The 15,481-nt window shown below is 42.8% G+C and overlaps 1 protein-coding gene across 2 annotated transcripts in view; it reads left to right on the top strand.

The window, feature by feature from the left end:
* The window catches only part of abca3b (ATP-binding cassette, sub-family A (ABC1), member 3b), a 95,284-nt gene that overhangs the window by 25,751 nt on the left and 54,052 nt on the right, over nucleotides 1-15,481 (top strand). The window contains exons 4-5 of one of the 2 annotated variants that reach the window (XM_071411103.1): nucleotides 3,185-3,312; nucleotides 12,585-12,750. In XM_071411103.1, the coding sequence (XP_071267204.1) occupies nucleotides 3,185-3,312; nucleotides 12,585-12,750 (294 nt within the window). Of the gene's footprint in view, nucleotides 1-3,184; nucleotides 3,313-12,584; nucleotides 12,751-14,280; nucleotides 15,410-15,481 lie in introns of those variants that run through there. The other variant, XM_071411191.1, reaches the window with a different exon arrangement.

Here is a 15,481-nt window from a genome sequence, read left to right as displayed (position 1 = left end):
AGGGGGAAGGGAGCGGTCACTATGGAGGTTTAGAATGTCATGCATGTAGAATAACTCTTAACAGGGTATGACACGTTAAAATGTATGCACATCTTGTAATAGATTATACAAATACACTTTACAAAAATATAAATGGAACAATTTCAGAGATTATACTGAGTTCATAGAAGGATATCAATCAATTGAAATAAACAAATTCGGACCTAATCTATGCATTTCACATCACTTGGCAGGAGCGCAGCCGTGGGTGTGCCCACCCACTGGGGAGTTTTTCCCCACAAAAGGGCCCCACTCAGACGATCCGGCCAGGTGAAGAAGAGGATGTGGAAGTCCTGGGCTGGTGTGGTTACACGTGGTCTGCGCTTGTGAGGCCGGTTGCCAAATTCTCTAAAATGACATTGGAGGTGGCATATGGTAGAGAAATTAACATTAAATTATCTGGGAACAACTCTGCTGGACATTCCTGAAGTCAACATGCCAATTGCATACTCCCTCAACTTGAGACATCTGTGGCATTGTGTTGTGTGACAAAACTTTAGAGCGGCCTTTTTTTGTCCCAGCACAAGGTGCACCTGTGTATTGATCATGCTGTTTAATCAGATTCTTGATAAGCTGCCGCTGTCAGGTGGATAGATTTTCTTGGCAAAGGAGAAATGCTCACTAACAGGGATGTAAACAAATTTGGTCTCACAATTGGAGAGAAATAAGCTTTTTGTGTGTATGAAACATTTCTGGGATTTAAAAAAAAATTCAGCTCATGAAACATGGGACCAACACTTTACATGTTGCATTTATATTTTTGTTCAGTATAGAATCAATATGAAAAAGGGACAGGAAAAAATAAATGAACTCAGCAAAAAAAGAAACGTCCCCTTTTCAGGATTTTGTCTTTCAAAGATAATTAGTAGAAATCCAAATAACTTCACAGTTCTTCATTGTAAAGGGTTTAAACACCGTCTCCCATGCTTGTTCAATGAACCATAAACAATTAATGAACATGCACCCGTGGAACAGTGGTTAGGACACTAACAGCTTACAGACGGTAGGCAATTAAGGTCACAGTTAAGAAAACTTAGGACACTAAAAAGGCCTTTCTACTGACTCTGAAAAACACCAAAAGAAAGATGCCCAGGGTCCCTGCTCATCTGCGTGAACGTGCCTTAGGCATGCTGCATGGAGGCATGAGCACTGCAGATGTGCCCAGGGCAATATATTGCAATGTCCGTACTGTGAGACGCGTAAGATAGCGCTACAGGGAGACAGGACGGACATCACACCTGCGGGACAGGTACAGGATGGCAACAGCAACTGCCTGAGTTACACCAGGAATGCACAATCCCTCCATCAGTGCTCAGACTGTCTGCAATAGGCTGAGAGAGGCTGAACTGAGGGCTTGTAGGCCTGTTGTAAGGCAGGTCCTCACCAGACATCACCGGCAACAACGTCGCCTATGGGCACAAACCCACCGTCGCTGGACCAGACAGGACTGGCAAAAAGTGCTCTTCACTGACGAGTCGCAGTTTTATCTCACCAGGGGTGATGGTCGAATTCGCGTTTATCATCGACGGAATGAACGTTACACCAAGGCCTGTACTCTGGAGCGGGATTTATTTGGAGGTGGAGGTGGTGTGTCACAGCGTCATCGAACTGAGCTTGTTGTCATTGCAGGCAATCTCAACGCTGTGCGTTACAGGGAAGACATCCTCCTCCCTCATGTGGTACCCTTCCTGCAGGCTCATCCTGACATGACCCTCCAGCATGACAATGCCACCAGCCATACTGCTCATTCTGTGTGTGATTTCCTGCAAGACAGGAATGTCAGTGTTCTGCCATGGCCACCGAAGAGCCTGGATCTCAATCACATTGAGCACGTCTGGGACCTGTTGGATCGGAGGGTGAGGGCTAGGGCCGTTCCCCCCTCAGAAATGTCTGGGTCCTTGCAGGTGCCTTGGTGGAAGAGTGGGGTAACATCTCACAGCAAGAACTGGCAAATCTGGTGCAGTCAATGAGGAGGAGCTGGTGGCAGCAGATACTGACTGCTACTTTTGATTTTGAGCTGTTTTAGAGTGAGGGCCTGTGTGTGCATGTGTGTGTGGGCCTGAATACCAGTGCTCAAGATAAGATTAGCAGAGTATGTTGAAATCTATGGGAGCGGTAGACAAATCTATAAATGAATGGAAAACATATTTTGAGCTCAAGATATGATATTATTTGTTTTCTGTAACTGGAACACGGGGTGAAAGTGAGGCTTATTTCACAACTTCACTGTGTCTATATCATGCCACTGTTATATGAGCCTGTTGTGTGTTCAGCTGGCTTTCAAACCAGGGTAGTACAGAGAGAGGATCTGTCTGTCTGTCTTTGCCTGTGTGACTGTTCTGTTCCTGCCACTTGTTTCTCTTCTTACTGTATGTCTCCATGTCAACTGGTAGAATTCACAAGGTTAATTAAGGATCCGCCCCTTTTTTGCAATTTTTGCCTAAAATGACTTTCCCAAATCTAATTGCCTGTAGTTCAGGCCCAGAAGCAAGGATTTGCATATTCTTGGTACCATTTGAAATGAATCACTTTGAAGTTTGTGGAAATGTGAAAGGAATGTAAGAGAATATAACACAATAGATCTGGTAAAAGATAATACAAAGAAAAAAAAACCATTGTTTTGTATTTTTGTTGTACCATATTTGAAATGCAAGAGAAAGGCCATAATGTATTATTCCAGCCCATGTGCAATTTAGATTTTGGCCACTAGATGGCAGCAGTGTATGTGCAACGCTTTAGACTGATCCAATGAACCATTGGATTTCTGTATTTAAAAAAAAAAAAAAATCAAGACTGCCCAAATGTGCCATTTTATATGTTTATTAATAACTTTTCATGTTCAAAATTGTGCACTCCTCAAACAATAGGACGGTATTCTTTCACTGTAATAGCTACTGTAAATTGGTCAGTGCAGTTAGATTAACAAGAATTTAAGCTTTCTGCCAATATCCCATATGCCCTGGGAAATGTTCTTGTTACTTACAACCTCATTCTAATCGCATTAGCCTATGTTTGCTCAACCGTCCCGTGGAAGGGACACCAATCCCAAAGAAGTTCAAGGGAGAGTCGGTGTGAAGAATTGGTAGACATGACATGGGATTTTGTCACTTCAACTAACGTTCTCTCTCTCTGTTTGCCCCAACAGTGCATGGGTTTGAGACAGAGGAGCAGTTTGAGGACTTTGTGAGGAAGGACCCTCAGTCTCGGAAGGTTCTGGCTGCTGTGGTGTTTGAGCACTCCTTCGCTCACGATGACGAGCCACTGCCCCAACAGGTTGGTTTAACAGTGTATTCATATAGTTTGTATTGCGCTTAGGGCTGACCCCAATTAGTCGCCTGGTCGATTGTTTGGTCGATAGGCTGTTGATCGTCCGAGGTTTTCATTTTTTGTCGAGCAGTAGCAAATATATATGCCTTTGGGAAGTATTCAGACCCCTTTACTTTTTCCACATTTTGTTACGTTGCAGCCTTATTCTAAAGTGCATTAAAAAGAAAAATCCTCCGCAATCTACAAACAATACCCCATAATGACAGTGAAAATAGGTTTTTAGACTTTTTTGCAAATGTATTAAAAATAAAAAACAGATACCTTATTTACATAAGTATTCAGACCCTTTGCTATGAGACTAAAACTTTAGCTCAGGTACATCCTGTTTCTGCAACTTGATTGGAGTCCACCTGTGGTAGATTCAATTGATTGGATATAATTTGGAAGGGCACACACCTGTCTATATAAGGTCCCACAGTTGACAGTGCATGTCAGAGCAAAAACCAAGCCATGAGTTTGAAGGAATTGTCTGTAGAGACAGGATTGTGTCGAGGCACAGATCTGGGGAAGGGTAACAAAAATGTATGCAGCATTGAAGGTCCCCAAGAACACAGTGGCCTCCATCATTCTTAAATGGAAGAAATTTGGAACCACCAAGACTCCTCCTAGAGCTGGCCGGCCCGGCCAAACTGAGCAATCGGGGGAGATGGGTATTGGTTCAGGGAGGTGACCAAGAACCAGATGGTCACTCTGACAGAGCTCCAGAGTTCCTCTGTGGAGATGGTTGACCTTCTGAAAGGTTCTCTCATCTCTGCAGCACTCCACCAATCCGGCCTTTATGGTAGAGTGACCAGACGGAGCCACTCCTCAGTAAAAGGCACATGACAGCACATTAAGACAGACCATGAGAAACAAGATTCTCTGGTCTGATGAAGCCAAGATCTAACTCTTTGGCTTGAATGGCAAGCGTCACGTCTGGAGGAAACCGGGCACCATCCCTACGGTGAAGCATAGTGGTGGCAGTATCATGCTGTGGGGATGTTTTACAGCATCAGGGACTGGGAGACTAGTCAGGATTGAGGAAAAGATGAACGGAGCAAAGTACAGAGAGATCCTTGATGAAAACCTGCTCCAGAGCACTCAGGACCTCAGACTGAGGCGAAAGTTCACCTTCCAATAGGACAACAAACCTAAGCACACAGCCAAGACAACGCAGGAGTGTTTTCGGGACAAGTCTCTGAATGTCCTTGAGTGGCCCAGCCAGAGCCTGGACTTGAACCCGATCGAACATCTGAAAATAGCTGTGCAGCAACGCTCCCCATCCAACCTGACAGAGCTTGAGAGGATCTGTTGAGAAGAATGGGAGAAACTCCCCAAATACAGGTGTGCCAAGCTTGTAGCTTGGCACCCAAGAAGACTCAATGTTGTAATCGCTGCCAAAGGTGCTGCAACAAAATACTGAGTAAAAGGTCTGAATACTTTTGTAAATGTCATATTTCAGTTTAATTTTTTTTTATAAATTAGCAAACATTTCTAAAAACCTGTTTTTGCTTTGTTATTATGGGGTATAGGGTGTAGATTGATGAGGGGGAAAAAACAAATCAATTTTATAATACAATTGTAACGTGGAAAAAGTCAAGGGGTCTGAATACTTTCCGAAAGCACTGTATATTTTATTTATTGGAACACGAGACACCTGTCTTATTCGCGCCCATCTCAGTGAACTAATCCATTGCGTAGGCTGCAGGGGATGGCACAGTCCAAGAAGGGGAGTGTGGCTAAGATGCACAATGCACGTCTTACTGTGCTCTCTCCCTCCAATACAATACATACATCACCAGTAGTACATTTACCGTTAATTCCTATTATTTCTAATCTACATTGTGTGTTTGATTACGGTGAATTCTGTTAATGCATTACATTTATTATTAATCTTTTCTTTTACCTTTCTCATTGTCAGAGTGGACACGTTGTTTGCGGAGCATACAACCTATGCTACACTTGTGAGAAAAAATAAAAATGTCATTCCATTTACGAATTTTGTGACTTTAGTCATAGTCGAAGTAGGACTATAGGATACCTGGCCTGCACGCAAATGTAGGCATAGAAATGTGCCCATTTGGGGGATCTGATATTATTTCTGATTGCCTTAACACACTACCATTAATGAGCTGTGGAGCTTCTCAAAGTCATGTTTTCTTCACCTCAAATAGCAAGCGAACAAAGTCTGTTTTTACATCCATTGAGAATTACAATAGTTTCTCAATGTATTTGAAAAATCGTTCCAGTTCCCTCCCTTTCAATAACCACTCAGTGTGAAAGGGAAAAATATCATGCTCTGATCCAGTGGAAACGTCATAAAATAGGCCTACCTGATTATTTATTATCCCTTAAGTAAATTGCCTAAAGCTTTCTGTCCCGAGCTCACTGGCACAGAAGGCACAAAATATTTTATACAATGTTGCAAGTTTTTTAGCTTGTGCCAGACCCAAGTTAATAGTTGATACAATGTTTCAAGTTAGTTGCAGACAGGCCATGCTTAGCCAATGTGATTTTCAATGTTTATTTTTATCAGAATATTTTCTACCTTCAGGCTGCAATGTATTTATTTGTTGGCTTTATATAGGGTATTTTTACATAGTTGGCAATAGCAAAATAAGTTACTTTTTAGGTTTATCATTTTCACTTAGATTTTAATAGAATTATGATTAAACGCATGACAATGATTTTGAGATACAAAGATGTATTTCTAAATTAAATGAAACAGTTCCACATAACCATAACTGGCATGCAGATCGGTAGAAATATGAAGATAAATTGGCCTATTACCAGAAACTTCAAGAGAGTTAGGGCGGAATCTGCGAAAGCCAGCAGGAGCGGGAGGAGAATGGTCGGGTTAGGTTCTTTATATTTCTTTTCCTGGTTATCTTGATCTCTGGCTCCCTCTTGAGTAATTTGTGTCTTATTTCATGTGCGTAAAGCATCAGACAAACTGTGTGTGTCTATATATGGAAAAATACGTGTTTAAAAATGTTGATCAATCGATTCGTCAAAAGAACAGACTTTCGGTCGACCAAAATGTTGCACTGTATGCCTGCCCGTTTCCTTACAAACCAATAAATGGTATCTTAGTTTATTCATTCATCATTGGTGAAGGAGATATGCAGGCTTCGAGACTGGGAAGGGACGGGGTGAGGGAACGGATAGAAGGTAGATGAGATGCATGACCGCAAGCGTATTTGGACGAACTGGGAAAGACCATCTGAATCTTCTCCTTGCTGGATAGAGGGGGAAGTCATCAACCAACCCTCTGAACCACGTAGATGTGGTGTTGAAAGATAGATAACACATGCATTTATTATTTATTAACACATGCATTTATTGCTCTCTTCAACCAGGATCTCAGCGATCACTGCCTCATTGACTGCGTCCGTAATGGGTCTGCAGTCAAACGACCACCCCTCATCACTGTCAAACGCTCCCTAAAACACTTCAGCGAGCAGGCCTTTCTAATCGACCTGGCCCGGGTATTCTGGAAGGATATTGACCTCATTCCGACAGTAGAGGATGCCTGGTTATTCTATAAAAGTGTTTACCTCACCATCTTAAATAAGCATGCCCTGTTCAAAAAATGTAGAAACAGGAACATATATAGCCCTTGGTTCACTCCAGACCTGACTGTCCTTGACCAGCACAAAAACATTCTGTGGCGTACTGCATTAGCATCGAATAGCCCCCGCGATATGCAACTTTTCAGGTAAATCAGGAACCAATATACTCAGACAGTTATGAAAGCTAAGGCTAGCTTTTTCAAACAGAAATTTGCATCCTGTAGCACAACCTCCAAAACGTCCTGGAACACTGTAAAGTCCATGGAGAATAAGAGCACCTCCTCCCAGCTGCCCACTGCACTGAGGCTAGGAAACACTGTCACCATCGATAAATCTGCGATAATTGAGAATTTCAATAAGCATTTTTCTACGGCTGGCCATGCTTTCCACCTGGCTACCCCTACTCCGGTCAACAGCCCTGCACCCCCCACAGCAACTTGCCAAAGCATCCCCCATTTCTCCTTCACCCAAATCCAGATAGCCGATGTTCTGAAAGACCTGCAAAATATGGACCCGTACAAATCAGCCAGGCTAGAAAATCTGGACCCTCTCTTTCTAAAATTATTCTCAGAAATTGTTGCAACCCCTATTACTAGCCTGTTCAACCTCTCTTTCGTATCGTCAGAGATCCCCAAAGATTGGAAAGCTGCCGCGGTCATCCCCCTCTTCAACGGGGGAGACACGTGTCGTGTCTTTGGCATCATTAAAACTAAAGATTAAACTTTATCAAAAATTCTCTGTAATTATTATTACGTGATTAAACTACTTAATCACGTAACTGTAATTAACTAGGAAGTCGGGGCACCAAGGAAAATATTCAGATTACAAAGTTATAATTTTCCTAATATAACTTTAATATATTTTAATATCTAATCACTTAGTCTTCTGATTGATGACGTATTCTTTACCTCACGTTAGTCTCATTACAAACGTCTTAAATTGTTGGTTATCTGCACGAACCCAGTCTTAACTATGAGTCATCCATACATCAATTGTCTTAAAATCATTTATTTACTAAGTAATTCACAGAAATGCATAGCAAACAGTAGATATGGTTACAAGGAAATGATAGGAGAATGTGCCCTAGTGGCCTAAACCGGCATGGCGGCTTGTTAGACAACAGGGGAGTGGGGGTCAGCTGAGGTGACACTACAGAGTTGAATATTTTAACAATTGAAATGCTAATCCTTTGCACACGCTCACTCATTCGGGAACAATTGCAATCAATATACGTATATATTTACGCTCAGTGTGTGGTCGGGATCTCTGTTGAAAAGTTAGTTTCTGTTGGAGAGTCTGTCCGCCCTCTCGCTCTCTCTGTCGTGGTTAGAATGGATAGTTCAGAAAAATTACGCTAGACCATAACTGTGCTCATGGGCGGTCCTCTGATTTAGTTAAACTCCAAAGGGTATTGGAGTTTCCTTCATTAAACAGTCCACAATCACATTACACAATTTCACAAACAGTTCCATCCTCACTCATTCATTTATACAACAATTAGATGTAAGCCTCATAACTGAGGCTATTTTATAAACAGCGTTATGGTAATGTGGCCATATTGTCTCTCATGACTTTAACAAAATTGTACCAAATGGACCAGTTCGTAGCTGGATTCTTCACCGATCTTTCATACCTTCTCCAGAACATAAATGTTGTTCGGTTCTCCAGTTCTGTGAGGTGGAAGAAATTCCTTTGTTCTCTCTGAAACTAATTCTCTCTCTATACTGTGGCCATGAGGAGATTATCTCCTCCAGGAATTTACGACCTGAGGTCGCAGCAGCCTGAGTGTAGGAGACAGAGAGAGGGGGTTGGTGCTCGCTGTACCCAAAGAGGGCAACGTTATGACACACTCTAGACCCAAACTGCTACCGACCTATATCTATCCTACCCTGCCTTTTCTAAGGTCTTCAAATTCCAAGTTAACAAACAGATCAACGACCATTTCGAATCCCACCGTACCTTCTCCGCTATGTAATCTGGTTTCTGAGCTGGTCATGGGTGCACCCCAGCCACGCTCAAGGTCCTAAACGATATCATAACTGCCATTGATAAGAGACAATACTGTGCAGCTGTATTCATCGACCTGGCCAAGGCTTTCGACTCTGTCAATCACCACATTCTTATCGGCAGACTCAACATCCTTAGTTTCTCAAATGACTGCCTCGCCTGGTTCACCAACTACTTCTCAGATAGAGTTCAGTGTGTCAAATCGGAGGGCCTGTTGTCTGGACCTCTGGCAGTCTCTATGGGGGTGCCACAGGGTTCAAACCTCGGGTCGACTCTTTTCTCTGTATACATCAGTGATGTCGCTCTTGCTGCTGGTGATTCTCTGATCCACCTCTACGCAGACGACATCCTTCTGTATGCTTCTGGTCTTCTGGTTCTTTGGACACTGTGTTAACTAACCTCCAGACGAGCTTCAATACCATACAACTCTCCTTCCGTGGCCTCCAACTGCTCTTAAATGCAAGTAAAACTAAATGCATGCTCTTCAACCGATCGCTGACTGCCGTCCAGCATCACTATTCTGGACGGTTCTAACTTAGAATATGTGAACAACTACAAATACCTAGGTGTCTGGTTAGACTGTAAACTCTCCTTCCAGAGTCACATTAAGCATCTCCAATCCAAAATTAAATCTAGAATCAGCTTCCTATTTCGCAACAAAGCATCCTTCACTCATGCTGCCAAACATACCCTCGTAAAACTGACCATCCTACGGATCCTTGACTTCGGCGATGTCATTTACAGGATAGCCTCCAACACTCTACTCAACAATGTGGATGCAGTCTATCACAGTGCCATCCGTTTTGTCACCAAAGCACCCTATACTACCCACCACTGCGACCTGTATGCTCTTGTTGGCTTGCCCTCGCTTCATACTCGTCGCCAAACCCACTGGCTCCAGGTCATCTATAAGTCTATGCTAGGTAAAGCCCCGCCTTATCTCAGCTCACTGGTCACCATAGCAGCACCCACCCATAGCACGCGCTCCAGCAGGTATATTTCACTGGTCACCCCCAAAGCCAATTCCTCTTCGGCCGCCTTTCCTTCCAGTTCTCTGCTGCCAATGTCTGGACCTAACTGCAAAAATCACTGAAGCTGGAGACTCATATCTTCCTCACTAGCCTTAAGCACCAGCTGTCAGAGCAGCTCACAGATCACTGCACCTGTACATAGCCCATCTGTAAATAGCCTAACCAACTACCTCATCCCCATACTGTTATTTATTTTATTTATTTTGCTCCGTTGCACCCCAGTATCTCTACTTGCACATTCATCTTCTGCACATCTATCACTCCAGTGTTTAATTGCTATATTGTAATTATTTTGCCACTATGGCCTATTTATTGCCTTACCTCTCTTATCCTACCTCATTTGCACACACTGTATATAGACTTGTTCTATTGTATTATTGACTATGTTTGTTTTGTTTATTCCATGTGTAACTCTGTGTTGTTGTATGTGTCGCTTTGCTTTATCTTGGCCAGTTCGCAGTTGTAAAGGAGAACTTGTTCTCAACTAGCCTACCTGGTTAAATAAAGGTTAAATAAAAATAAATTACACTATGTGTGTGACCAGTCAGCTTCACTGTACTTTAACCTAGGGTGAGCACATTTCAAAATGCCCAAAAGCGGGACAATGGTATGATTTTACGGGACATTCGTGGGACAGTGTAGCCTACACCTGAATCATTTTTCCACACACAGGCACACACATCTCCCTACCGCAGCACCGAGCTAACTAATTGAAGTGTACCTTGCCTACACTTTTTTTCCTCAAACAAAATCTGGGAATATTTTGCCAAGGAATCATTGCTGGTTTGTCTTAGGGAATGTTTAACAGTCAGGAAGAGACACTTTTAATATGGTATTGAATGAAGTAGCAGCAAATATGTTGAATGAGCAACTAATGAGCATGGACAGCCTCACAAGTTTGACAAAATTACCTTATATCTTTGTCAAATATGACTGTTTACTTACAGTAGTAGCTCTTCGTTACACACAATTTGTGTTAGTAGTTAAGTCCTCTCCAAGTTTAGCTGGAATTTAGCCCGAAAGGATTTGACAAATGTGATTGGCTGATGATATGACATTGGCCTACGTCTCTTCTTGCGTTGCGCATAATATCAGATCTCAACAACGATTGGAGAAGTGTTTAACATCACCAGCACCACATCCTTGATATTTAGCTTGTCGTAAGCTCAACGTGACTTCAAACAAGACCGGTTGGAATGTCACTTCTCAACAAATGAATAGGAAGTCTGACTGAAATACGTGACAAATGTACCTTTTTTCTAAATTAGGGATGTTTTCATTTGTTGGTAAAATGCGGGACATGATTGTTTGGTTGTGGGACGAAAGGCCAAAATGCAGGACTGTCCCGCACAATCTGGGACATGTGGTCACCCTACTTGAACCTTGAACCCTGAATCAGCTCTTTGTTTACATATGAAAGCATCTGGTTCTCACTGACAGTATTATTGCCCCTCATTCAAATACAATAATCCTGGAGTCACCTGCAGTCCAGCCAAATCCTTGACATGCTAACCTTTAACCACACTTTAGTAATTCCTCCTGGTTTGAGGCTATACAGAACTTTTGCATCTGAGGATGCTCTTGAGCCAAAAGGGTTTGCCTATAGAGACATAAATATTCTACAGAAATGACCTAATTGGACAGAAAGCGGCAGACCTCGACAGACCAAAAGCGAAAGCTCCACAGTGTTTTTTTTAGCCTGTGCAGCAGGAATGACCTGCAGGAAGGAAGTCAGGAAAAAGAGACGAGAATTCCCTGGCTGGGTTGATAGACACCATCCTCCCTATGGAGATTTAACTCTGTCACCCTCTCCCAACAGTTGGTGGGTGAAACGCTCTGTGTATACTATTCTGATGCATCCTGATGCAGTAAAAAAAGAACAAATCTAGAAAAAGGAAGTAGGCTTTATGCAACATATTTTTGAGGCTGGACACTTCACACACTATTGCTTATCTTATGCAGTTAGTCTGACTCACAGGTTTAGGAAACTGGACCCTGTTTTACCTGAAAGAGGCTCACTCACAGCCCGCTCTGATGGTTGGATGGAGAGCTTGGTTGTATTCCAAAGTGACCAGGGCCTGTTGGGAGATGAATCATACTATGTTGTCTTCTTTTCTCTTGTTCTTTTTATTTTCCCTCTTTCATGATCTCTCTCATTCTCCTTCTCTCTCTGCCTCTTTCCATCTGTCTTTTAGCGAGACCTGTTGGCAGTCAGTCCTGAGCAGACTGATCTGATAGACACTGGGCCTGAGATCATTAAGCTGTCTGTCTTTCTGAGTAGTACAGAGAGAGGGTGTGTCTGTTTGTCTGGGTAGTACAGAGAGAGGGTGTGTCTGTCTGTCTGGGTAGTACAGAGAGAGGGTGTCTGTCTGTCTGGGTAGTACAGAGAGAGGATGTGTCTGTCTGTCTGGGTAGTACAGAGAGAGGGTCTGTCTGTCTGTGTCAGTGGAATGTGTTGGTGATTAGGTGTGTGGTGGGCAGAGAGGTAGATGGTGGTGGATCAATATACATCATCTGATCTTTCACATCTACAAAAATAAAATACACTCTTCCAGTTGTTCATAATGTCTTTCTCTCTGTTACTCTCTCTTTCTCTCCCTCCCTCCTCTCCTCCTCCTATCCCCTACAGGTCAGCTACCACCTGCGGTTCAGCTTTAGTCCCCGTAATGCCCCGGCCAAGGAGAAGTCTGAGCTAAACATCAACAATGACTTTGACTGGCACACCCTCAACTTGTTCCCCCTCTTCCAACTGCCCGGGCCCAGGGAGCAGTACGACCTCCAGGGGGGCACGCCTGGTGAGCCTGTACCCTAACCCTAATTGTAACCCTAAACTTAACCCTTAAGCTTAACATAGCCTTTGTACTCGTGAGGATGTGGGTAATGTCCCCACAATGGAGAATGTTCCTTGTTTTACTATCCTTGTGGGGACTTTGAGGGATTTCCAGCACCCATGAGGATAATAATATATAATAATATACACACACACACACACACACACACACACACACACACACACACACACACACACACATACACACATACAGTCTCAGGCTTCATATGTTTGTGTTTGCCTGTTCATATTGCCTGTGTACATGTTAAGACGGATTACTGATAAGAGAGAGAGATAGTGAGGGAAAGTGTTGAAAGACAAGGGTGGCGATGGAGGGAGGAAGGCAGGGGGAGGAAGGGAGGGAGGGAAGAAGACGTGAAATGGGAATGATAAATTCAGAGCGAGACAGAGGGAATTGGAGAGAAGGGTGTAAAAGTATTTTTATGGGTGACCGTCCATTCCAATCATTTCTGTAATAAAAATATTTTGACTTGGCAATCATGAATTTTTGACAGGGCAGAGGAGCGATATAATATTTAAAATATTTAAAATAAAAGTACACCATTATACACTCACTGGATGAGAACTCCAGGGTTGTGTTCATTAGGTACCAAACGGACTGAAACAGGGAGGAACTCTCTGGACTGGTCCAATAAGAAATACTCCTTTTTGTGTTCCGTTGCAAAACATATTCAGTTGTGTGCCCTAATGAACACCACCCTGATCTGTCATCCATGTTGGTTAATGAGACATTATTGACAGTTTTCAAGCAGGAACAGTGGATCAGAGCCAGATACGAGAGGAAGGAGTTTGTGTGTGTGGAGAGACAGTAGCTGTCTGAAGCATGACAAACGCTTTTTTATTTTTATTAAACGCAACTCTACTTTGCATAAATGTGACCACTAAGTGGCATATACAATATAAAATGGAAACCTGTACTCCTACACAGGAGGGTTTAACCAACTGCCGCAGTCAGGTGCACTGTCATTATCTCGTGTTCACAGATCACACACTCGATGGGAGAGCTTTAGCTATTTGCACAGCCCCTTGAAAGATAACCTTTCCTCCTTGCTCCCGCTGTGTTCCCATGGCAACCCTTGCTCTGTGTCACAGGGCAACAGTGTTTGGCTGAGCCCTGTAATCTAGTGATACCCCTTTGTCACACTACCTTTCTGACCCAAATGGTATTTTTCACAGCTTTGTCTTTTCTTTTTTTTTGTCCATCCATATGTATTCACTTTTCTCTCTGATAAATGGTGATGGCTCAGATATTTTTAAAAATATTTTCCAGAATATATCCAGAAACGATTGTGGTGGTGGTTGAGTAACAAGTAGTGTATTAAATAGAAAATAGGATGTTTGTTCATGGCTCCAGATCTTCCATCTTAGACCCTGCCCTTTTGATTCCCTTCCTCCTTCCGCTTTGAAGCTATGTCAATATTCTGTCTCCCAAAAGAGGAAGAGATTATGAATGAGAACAGGAGAGAGCTGACGTTCTGGTGTCATCTACTGAGCCAGACCTTTGATCTCAAAATAAGTGGCTGTGTTAATGTGTCTCTAATGGGAGATATCAGGGTCATATTTATTAAAGCACACAATGGAAAACATTTACGAAAATGTTTCAGTGTTAAAAAAAAGTAAAAAATTGGTGCCTAATGAATATGGCCCAAGGCTAGCCTAGAGGAAACCATTCCAGTCTACATGACAATAACCACAAAGAGTTTCAGTCAGAATTCATGAATTTTAAATATGGATAACAATTTTAAAGGGTTCATCATTACTGAGGCCTACCTCCTGCCTCTTGATGCCGTCTATCCCTTCATCAGTTCAGATTGTTCAGTGAGTAGCTGTTGTCATCATTTTCAGATCAGTATATGTTAAAATTAACTTCTGGTGGGGTTAAGGAATGATCTGGTAAAAAGTTCAGAATGAGTCCTCATTTCCTGTTTATCTCCATGGTAATGGAAGAGTGTCATACTTAGAACCAGACGTTTTTTTCCCACCAGTATACAGTATGACATGAACAGGAAAAACAATGGGTCCAAGGTATAGACGCCGAGAATGGGCCCTAGTAAGATGGCGCTGGAGAAGAAGGCAGACGTTTTACATGGCCCCAGCCGATTCGTTTTTTTTGTTTGTTTATTTGTGTTGTTTGTAACAAATTGTTTTACTTATTTTGTTTATGATGTTGCCGCTACCGTCTCTTATGACCGAAAATAACTTCTAGACCACAGGACTGCGATTACTCACCACGGACTAGCAGAATCCTTTTTTTCCTTTCATGACTCTGACGAGCCTGACGCAAAGGATATACTGCTTCCTCGGGAACAGGCCCCGATCCCCGTGATCTGCGTGAAGAGGAGGCGTAGAATTAGGGGCCGAAGGTCGGGCTGCCATCTGAGAATTCGTAGGCGATCGAAGAAACCCCCACTTCCCTCCACTCTGCTAGCAAACGTGCAATCTTTGGAGAATAAAATCGATGAGTTACGGGAAATATTAAACTACCAACGGGACGTTAAAAACTGTAACATCTTATGCTTCACGGAGTTGTGGCTGAATGACGACTATCATCATACAACTGGCTGGTTATACGATGTACCGGCAGGATGGAACATAGGCGTCTGGTAAGACAAGGGGCGGCGGTCTATGTATTTTTGTAAACAATAGCTGGTGCATGATATCTAAGGAAGTCTCGA

The sequence above is a fragment of the Salvelinus alpinus genome, chromosome 1, assembly GCF_045679555.1.
Source record: "Salvelinus alpinus chromosome 1, SLU_Salpinus.1, whole genome shotgun sequence".
NCBI classification, from domain to species: domain Eukaryota; kingdom Metazoa; phylum Chordata; class Actinopteri; order Salmoniformes; family Salmonidae; genus Salvelinus; species Salvelinus alpinus.
This window is presented reverse-complemented; position numbering and strand designations above follow the sequence as displayed.